Source organism: Vicia villosa, linkage group LG1 (genome assembly GCF_029867415.1).
Source record: "Vicia villosa cultivar HV-30 ecotype Madison, WI linkage group LG1, Vvil1.0, whole genome shotgun sequence".
In the NCBI taxonomy this organism is placed as follows: Eukaryota; Viridiplantae; Streptophyta; class Magnoliopsida; order Fabales; family Fabaceae; genus Vicia; species Vicia villosa.
The window spans coordinates 82,526,628-82,536,030 of record NC_081180.1 but is presented as its reverse complement, the minus strand read 5'-3'; the positions used below and the strand labels follow the sequence as shown (position 1 = coordinate 82,536,030).

General features: G+C 34.8%; 1 protein-coding gene across 3 annotated transcripts; it reads left to right on the top strand.

Annotated features, from left to right (window-relative positions):
* Positions 1 to 259: 259 nt before the first annotated feature.
* On the top strand, positions 260 to 9,257 carry LOC131643362 (protein DWD HYPERSENSITIVE TO UV-B 1). 3 transcript variants are annotated; one of them, XM_058913563.1, is made up of 10 exons: positions 260 to 499; positions 1,475 to 1,541; positions 1,817 to 2,070; positions 2,996 to 3,590; positions 4,144 to 4,764; positions 5,432 to 5,872; positions 6,100 to 6,294; positions 7,684 to 7,740; positions 8,185 to 8,247; positions 8,984 to 9,257. In XM_058913563.1, exons 1-10 carry the CDS (start codon positions 468 to 470, stop codon positions 9,065 to 9,067), a joined length of 2,409 nt encoding a protein of 802 aa, XP_058769546.1. In that variant the 5' UTR covers positions 260 to 467; the 3' UTR covers positions 9,068 to 9,257. The 3 variants fall into 3 exon arrangements, with proteins under 3 accessions (XP_058769546.1, XP_058769548.1, XP_058769547.1); XM_058913565.1 differs by lacking the exons at positions 260 to 499; positions 1,475 to 1,541 and having other exon boundaries at positions 2,053 to 2,070; positions 2,708 to 3,590; XM_058913564.1 differs by lacking the exons at positions 260 to 499; positions 1,475 to 1,541; positions 1,817 to 2,070 and adding an exon at positions 2,708 to 2,824.
* The last annotated feature ends 146 nt before the right edge of the window (positions 9,258 to 9,403 follow it).

The window sequence follows — 9,403 nt, the reverse complement described above, 5'->3', positions numbered from 1 at the left end:
AGTTTTTACACAATTCTCTTTAGTTCTCGATAAAGCTACGCAAAATTAATTGGCAAGAGGTTAACGATTGCGCGAGTTGCTTAAACAATCCCAATCAAGGGGGGAGAACATACAAGGGTGAAAAGAAGAGCCCATCCACCTAGGTAGGCTTCATACTTTATATTGGGCCTATTTTCCGGGCTTGGACCATCTTTAATGGACTCCATTTACAGGCCCAACTGTAATAGAAAGGACAACGAAAAGATGAAGAACGAGTAAGACAAGAAGAAAGAAAAACTGAAAAACCAAAAAAGCAAGAGAAAACTCTTCGAATCTGAATTCCTAAAAAAAATCTGCGAACCCGTGGTTTGCATTCTATATACTCTTCTTATCCCTTCTTCTTTCTTTGATTTTCATTCCCCCCTTTGGTTCGATGTAAGCGTTGATCAGAGCGTTTTCGCAATCACTTTCAACAAAGCTCGATCGCCATGGCTATCGATATGCTAACCTTAGAAAACAGGTATACTTCATCAACTCAAAAATCAATGCACTATTATCGTTTTGTATAATCTATGTCATTCATTTTAAGTTCTTTGTTATTATCGAATTGATTCTGGTTATACATTAGAACATGTATAGTGATTAGTTTCAGTTGTTCGCTATTAATTTTCATGGGATTGAACGTTAATTATGATAATCGGTTACTTGATTTTCATAATTCAACTCGTTCTTTAAGAAGCATGATTTCAGAGAGTTTTATGCTTTTCGGTTTTTTCTAATGATTCTATATACTACTGAATTCACTGCTACTTCCTTTGTGTTATCTTATTGAATCGATGAGAACCAAGTTAGTTTGCGTATTAGATGTTGTTTAAATTCATTTTGGTCATAGTTGATAATTTCTTACTGTTGCCTAGTTGTTTGTTGCTTATCTATATTGTTGACTATATTATAATTATCTGATATTGGTTTTGGTTCTAGGTATGTTGATTCATTTTGATCATAGTTGATAATTTCTTACTGTTGTCTTGTTGTTTGTTGTTTATCAATATGGTTGAGCGCTTAAGAATCAACACGAGAATAAAGTAAGTGTAGCAGATATGAGGATGTTGTGTTGGATGCGTGGTAAGACTAGAAAGGATAAGATTAGAAATGAAAATATTAAAGAGTGTTGGGATAGCACCTATAGGAGAGAAAATTGTGAAAAATAGACTTAAGTGGTTTGGGCATGTAGAGAGAAGACCATCAGGTTCTGCTGTAAGGAAAGTAGACCAGATGGAGAGTAGTCAAACAATTAGAGGAAGAGGAAGACCTAGAAAGACTATAAGAAAAGTCATTAAGAAAGATCTTGACATTAACAATTTGGATAGAAGTATGGTTATGGATAGAACATTATGGTGAAGCGTGATCTACGTAGCCGACCTCACTTAGTAGGATAAGGCTTGGTTATTGTTGTTGTTGTATTATAATTATCTGATATTGGTTTTGGTTCTAGGTATATTGATTCCTGCAGGAGACACGGTGTTTTGCCTAACGCTACTATTTTGTCAAGCTTTTTCAAGGTATGATATTTATTCCAGTACATTATTTGCTGCTATATTCAAATATATAGTTTTGTTAGTGTCTTGGTAAGTGAGGACAAGAGATTTGTACTTGCATAAGTTACACCAATCTTTGGTACTCAATCAATTTTTAATTGTATATCAAACTATTTATTTTGGTAATCTAGTTCTTCATCTCTTGACTCTGTCCGCGCTGGGGGCAGTGAATGTATTCTGTTTTGGTACTCTATTCTTTTCACGGATTAGAAACTAAACTAAATCTGACCATTGTGCAGGCCGAGGTAAAAAAATCCAACCAAGAGCCATGCATCCTGGAGATTTTAATTGACGATCTTAAGGATATTGATTTTGCTCCACTCTTCGAGATATGCATGAACATTGATACTTCTGAAATAGAAGCTGTTGATGTACGTAATGAATCACCATGTGTATTAAGCGGAGAATATGCATTACCATTGATGCGTGCTATTAAGCAAAAGCTTCGGGTAGTCGAACTACAGGATGTTTCATTTGCAAAAGACTTCGTACGGTATATTATGGTGTTTGTCATGGATTATCTTTTGTAAAAATGAAGTTTTATTTTTTAATCATTTATAGTTTATTTCCACCTTTCGTTTAATTTGACACAGTAACATTTAATTTCCATCCCTTCGTTCAGAATAATCAACAAACTGCATTTTACTGACATAAGAGCTGGGTTTTTAGCCTGGCACAATGATTTTATATAAATGGGGATGTAACATTATTGTCGTGATATTGGCTTTTATGTCACTAAGGATATGCCTGATTTGCTTTTAAAGGGGTGCTAGACATGACAAATTATTCCATGTCCGATTTTAAAAATGGCCATACAACAAAACAAATCTGGAGGTGAGGTATAGGATAAAACTTAAGTACCCATTTTGACTTTCTAATCAACTAATATAAGTCTGCATGATTTGAGAAAATGCATTCTGTTTTCACTTTCAATTGGAAAATTGTTTTGTTTTCAACGTCTTTCCCTGTTTTTAAATATTTGTATAGGAAATAGTGAAAACAAGTTGTTATCAAACTAAATAAGTCATATGCTCTGTAATGCTAATATGTTGTGCAAAATAAACATTTCACGTAACAAAGAACAGTATTTTGCATGTATTGTATATTTACCATCAAACATATTATGTTAGGACTCGAGTGTTACTCCAATAACACTATTCTGTTTGTGACGTGCCTTGGTGTGTATCAAACACATCATAAGGATTCCTTTTGGCATTCCCAGCAGCCAATTAACATGATTACATGAGGTGCTTCCTTCTTATTGATACACGGTGAATTGGTGCGGTTGTTTCCCCTAAAAGTTTCAGGCATGCACTGTTCTTTCATTATTGGGAGAACGTGCTTTAGTGGATGCACTTTTTAGTGGCTTATTTTCTTGCAATTGATATTTTCTGATTAGTTTTGGGTTAAATCACCAGGGATATCTCGCAAAGAGGTTTAACATGCCAAGTTTTGACATTGAGGTCTTGGCGTTTCCGGAAGTTGAGCTTGATGGGGGAGTTCATGCATATGCACACACTTAATCTTGATTTCAGTTCTTCCCTTACCGGTTTTGAAGAAGACTGTTTTAATTGCATGCCCAATCTAATGTGTCTCTCAATGTGTGAAACAAGGATTTCAAATCTTTGGACAACTGTTGCAGCTCTCTCTAAGCTTCCTTCTTTGGTTGAGCTAAGATTTCAATATTGGCAGTATTGTAATGATGAGGGAACATCTTTTACCTCATCCAGTGGGAAGTCAGATGCCACCGCCGATTTTAGTCTGCTTGATAAAGTTCCTTTTATTGGGGAATCCTGCATTGATACAAGTGAACTAACAGATCTTAACATTAGTGTCGAGGATCCACTTAGAAATTTTTATTCCTTTGATGAAGAAGTTATGAATAATGATGTTCAAAGCATGGTCGAGGACTCGTCAGATGATAGTGAAATTGAATTGACAAATCATCATCATAGAGACTGGTTGGCAGGTGTTTTTCCTAGGTGGAGTTTACAAATGCCTCTTCAAAGTGAGGTAGCCAATCTACTTTTAATTTGAAAATATATTTCCTTAATAGCCGTCTCTATATCAAAATAATAATTGGAATTTGGAACTCTTTCTTGCTCTCTTGTCAGGGTTTTGATCATTTTTGTCTAATTTATTTGAAGTAATTTACTATTAATTGCATAAACATAATTTGGATTTTAAAATAATCACGTTGTAAGTGTAACTTCCAAGGTCATGGTGCGTCTTATGCTCTTGTGATTATCTTATAAAATGCTATTAAGTTATAGAAATTATTATAATTTAAAGCTAGTATACCGAGGTAGTCAAATTAATTACTTTATGGTTTTCTAGTTTGCCCATTTCTACTTTATTTTTATGGTCTTATTTTATTTTGGAACTTTAGTTAATGACTTTCTTTTTGTTAGATTTCAATATGCATGCTGTAAGAAAAATATTGAAATGCTTGTTATTAAATTGCATAGAAGTGATTCAGGTTATTGTACTATTTCTTACGTCAATATTAACCAAATCATAACTTCAAATTCATTTTAATCTTTAACTTCGACTATTTGTGTTACAGAATGAAGAACAATCGTCAAGAGATTACTTTACAGGGAATAGTGTTGATGTTTCTATGAAGTATATGTCTTGTCATGCATCACCAATATGTCAGGAAAAACATTACAGAGAATTCATAACAGCTTCATTACCGAAGCTTAAAAGTTTAGATAATCTACCGATCAGAAATATTGACAAGGAAAGGGCTACTGGAATATTTTCTCAATACTTTGAATATCTTCCGTACAGATGGAAGAGCAAAGAAAGTGTTTTAAGTATCTTACACAAGCGAGAAATAAAATCAGGCCGCATTAAAGTACAATCTTCTAAGCGTAGCCCATCACATATTTCTGGAACATCTCAACATTTTTATACAAGGTCTCTTTCTGCTGCTAAACTAGGGTCTTCAACTTGGCCTCTCTTACATCCTCTTTCTCTATCAGGATTTGAATTGGATAAGGGATTTCGGCCAAGGCAGTTTGAGTATCACCCATCTGACTCCAGCTTGATGGTGTTTGGAACTTTAGATGGTGAAGTAGTTGTCATCAATCACGAGAGTGAACACATTGTGAGTTATATCCCATCACTTGGCGCGATGAATAGTGTCTTGGGCCTTTGTTGGCTCAAGAAATATCCTTCTAAGGTAAGCTACATGAGAAGTCATTGATAGAGATTGCATCTACTTGCGATATTTGTTTATATGAGAATACTAACAGATACCTGCTACATATATATCCACAATCATTGACGTAATTCTTCTACAATGCTACATCAACAATCATACTTTGTTGTTTGTCATACATGGCCAGATAGTCTTGTAGAGCCTAAAGTAGTTTTAATGACATATTGGACTTTGTGATTTCCTGCAAGAAAGCTAGTAGATTGTTGGTATAGCCTTGCAGACTATAATTATGTTATGTCTGTCCCTAAATTTAGGACATTGTAGACTAAATCACAAAGCTAAACAATTGGCAATGTTTTTACAAGTTTACCCTTTAAATGAGATAATGAGCTTATGTTCCCATCGTCCTAGTATTTAATGCTGGTTACAGTAAAAGATGTAAAATTATTAGGAGTATGTTGGTAAATAAATAATTATTGCAGTTGGAAATTTGAAAAGATCCTATTAAAAGGGGCAAAGAAATTTCTCAATAGGATTCTATAATTAGGGATTGGGTAGATCATTTATCTAAGGAAGGCATTAATTCAATGAAGTATTCCATTCTGTTTAGTTAGATTTAGAGCACTTGATCCTCCAGTGATATTTTTTAATAGCAATTTCTGATGTTTTTTATTGTGTCGCATGTCAGCTTATAGCAGGTTCAGATAATGGTTCCCTGAAATTATATGACATCAACCATATACCGAGAAAAATTACTGGCTTATACGGGAACTCTGGTTGTGTTACCTTTGATGAATTTGACCAGCTGACATCTGTTCATGTTAACTCCACAGATGAGTTATTTCTTGCAAGTGGTTACTCAAGAAATGTTGCTTTGTATGACATCAACAGTGGAAAGCGCTTACAAGTATTCACAGATATGCATCGTGGGCATATTAATGTAGTGAAGTTTGCAAATCATTCCCCGTCAATTTTTGCCACTTCATCATTTGATCAGGATGTCAAGATGTGGGACTTGAGACAGAAACCAATTCACCCCTGCTTCACTGCTTCAAGCTCCAGAGGAAATGTGATGGTTTGTTTCTCTCCAGATGACCAATATATACTAGCATCGGCAGTTGACAATGAGGTATTATACTTTGTAGTGTGGTTAGTTATTGGTCCTTGCATGCAAAGTGCAATAGCTGAGATAGGCTATGCACACCAGAGAAAATCTGCTTCAGCTTCATAGTAGTGTTGATTGATGTTTTTCATATATATTTTCAATTGATTGCCTATATTCTTGTTTTTTTGTGTGGCAGTTTTTATCTTAAAAAAATCTTGTTCGTGTGCTGACTAACTTGTCAATTTTGACAGGTTAGACAATTTCTGGCTGTTGATGGTAGGCTTCACTTAGTTTTTGATATAGCTCCAACTGAAAGTTCTCAAAATTACACCCGTTCTTATTACATGAATGGGAGGGACTATATCATAAGTGGAAGTTGTGATGAACAAATTGTCCGTATTTGCTGTGCTCAAACAGGGAGGCGCCTGAGAGATATTTCCCTGGAGGTATGTCAATCATCTTATTACGCTCTTTACTGGCAACCATCTAATGAATATAACATAATGGAAGAGAAGAGACAGAGAGTAAGGGGGTACCAACATACAATATGGGAGCTGGGTAGTTTTTTGTTCCACACTTTGATGGGAACCCAGACTTTTAAAATGCTAGAAACAGTAAATAACAGAGAATGGAAATGAATTGTGTTTATTGATGGTGAATTTGGACAATTACGGAGGTAAATGACCGATGATTCTGATACAGAGCAAGCTCCTATGGAAAGCTAGAGCTTTCTATTCATATCTAACAACTAGATTCTCAAAGATAATCCTCTCAACCTCCCCTACTTCCTTATAGAGTGAAACCGTTACACAATCCTCTCACCTCAATCCAATCTAACAATTATTCCTCTCTACCCTTTTTGCCCCTTCTAGAGTAAACTAATCTTAGGCCCCACTGGGTCATGATGAATTAATTTCTCCTTTGGGCTGACTTCTAAAATTATGGATCAAGTGGCCTAAAGTATGACAAATTTATTCTAGAAGGGGCAAAAGAGGGAATTATGGATAACTATTGAGATGGCTGTGGGGAGAACAAACAGTCTATAACCATTTCCATTTAATGAGTTATTATGGATAACTCTTGAGATGGTTGTGGGAGAGCAATAGACTGTGACAGGTTCCTTTTATAAGGAGTGGAGGTGGGGTTTGAGAGGGCATCTTTGTGAATATGAGAAATTAGAACGAATAGGGAGTATTAGCTTCCTATAGGAGCCTAGCTCTGGTCAGAAAACTAGGGATTCTTTTTCCCCTTCCTAGCTCTGGTCAGGAAACTAGGGATTCTTTTTCCCCTGTAATCACCCTCGAATTATAAGCAATAAAAGCTCTCTCCCTCATATTGTGTATTTTCTACTCATTTTATTTTTTTGGGTAATGCTAACTTGTGCCCCAAGGGCACAAGTTAAGAGATAAATATAGTAAAATTTTCTTGAAAATTGTGTAATGCATTTAATACAAATTTATAGTTAATGATTTTATTATTATTTTTAATATGAAATTTCTATTTATGGGTTTATTAACTTGTGCCCTTGGGGCACAAGTTAGCATTACCCTATTTTTTTCTATTTACTGGTTCCTATCAAACTGCTCTAATACAACTTCACAAATAATATGAAGGAAGTATTTCTTATGTTACAGGGCTGCACTCTATGTGATGCTTGCTCACATTTTCCTACCTTACATTTATGTTTATATTCCCCTATTATTTTTCCATCCAACAAGCAACATCTCAAAAGCCAGCTTATGAAGGAACTTGAACAATTGATGCTTGAGTATTGTGCTTTTATTTGTTGCTCCATCCTATTGAGAATTTGAGATTACTTGTTTACTTCTATGCAGGGTAAATCCTTAGGAAGTTCCATGTTTGTTCAATCTTTGAGAGGTGATCCTTTCAGGGTAAGTTCTATTTGGCTTATCCCAGCCTTCTTTTGGTAAAAAGGAATGGCAACCCTAGTTAGCAGGCTCATGGAGAAGATGAATAATTTGGGGATTTCAATTGTTAAATATCATTCACTATCATACTAGACATAAAAGATTTTTCTCATTTGTTTGGGTTATTTCTTTTCATATTTCTTTGTTAATTCTGCTTACTTGGGTTGGCACTTGGCTCTTACTGTGTTGTCCTTGTTAAACTTTGACACGGCCTTTCGATTGAATGTCTTTTCCTCGGAAATACTTTTAGAAAGGCAAGAAAAAAATTCTATTTTTATCTTCAGGAGTAAACACATTTGTTCGGCCCAACGAACTTCTTGTTTTCATTATTTTGTTAATTAAAATTTAGTCCCACAGCTTTTCTTTAACGAGAGTTCTCTTTGTTCCTTTCAATGATGTTGTATGCAGGATTTCAATATGAGTGTGTTGGCAGCTTACATGCGACCAGGCTCCAAGTCTGAAATAGTCAAGGTTTTGTACCTTCCTATATATGCATTAAATAGGGATGTCAACTTGTATCCTCTAATGGGGACTCCCGCGGATGTGGAACTTCCTCCGTGGGAATGGGATGGGAAACAAAGTCCCTCCGAAGGCATTTCGAGGACGGGGACGGCAAACATATCCCCTCCCCGTGGAGTCTCCGCTCTATCTAGAATAACATAATATCCTTAATTAATATATATTTTATATTTATATGTAGGTTTATTTGTCGTTTCATATAACTTATTTTATAAAATTTCTTGAACATACATGTAATGTTACCAAAAGAGAGATATAAATGATGATTTAAAAAATTGAGTTTGAAAATTTGGTGGTCATGACTCCTCGTAAGTATAAATTACATGTTGCAAAACAATAGGTTTACCGAAGAAGATTACTTTCTTAATTTCTTAATTACTTAGGTTAAAAATAATAAAAGATCTCCGCGGGGGCGGGGATGAGGGTGGAGGACAATGAAAAAGCATGAATACAGATGAATTTATACAACAATTAAGATTTCCCCCATTCATTTGCTTTCACAATGACTACATAGTTAAATGTTATTGTTTTCCTTATTCACTTTTCAGTCTGACTCCCTTCAAGCAGGAAAAAAAAGTGTTCTTATTTATTCTGCCTTTCACTTTGGAACATTCAAAATGAATGAGAGGAAACATTTACTTCGCTTAACGGGAGATAAGATTCTTAAAAACTTGTTTTGATTTTGCAGATCAACTTACTAGCATCTAGTAGCCATGCTAACGACGACTCTGATGATCATCCTGTATGCCCATCCAACATTATGGGAGCTTGATGTACTATTTTGTATGTAATATATGTAGAGGTGATTTTGTATTGGTTTTTACTAAAGTAATAATAATTGTTGTAGTTAACTGCCGTGTTGAGCTGAGATTTGGCTACATATAATGTAAATCAAACAAATGTAAATTAAAAACATGTAATATCTCAAAAGTTATAGGGATCAGAAATCAGAGTTTGTAAAACTATTGCTTTTCAGTTTAGGATATTTTCTTTTATTTTGTACACTGATAAAAGTTTGCTTGAAAATAAAATAGATCTCAATAATTCATATATTATTTGGGAGTATGGTGTTATCTGTTTTTAATGTTTTTTTTTTTCACTGTCACGC

What these genes read in the sequence shown, in the direction of transcription:
- LOC131643362 (XM_058913563.1), top strand. Translation starts at nt 468, where the DNA reads ATGGCTATCGATATGCTAACCTTAGAAAACAG. An exon ending in CATCGGCAGTTGACAATGAG is followed by an intron (nt 5,873 to 6,099) that starts GTATTATACTTT and finishes CAATTTTGACAG; the next exon opens with GTTAGACAATTTCTGGCTGT. An exon ending in TGAGAGGTGATCCTTTCAGG is followed by an intron (nt 7,741 to 8,184) that starts GTAAGTTCTATT and finishes TGTTGTATGCAG; the next exon opens with GATTTCAATATGAGTGTGTT.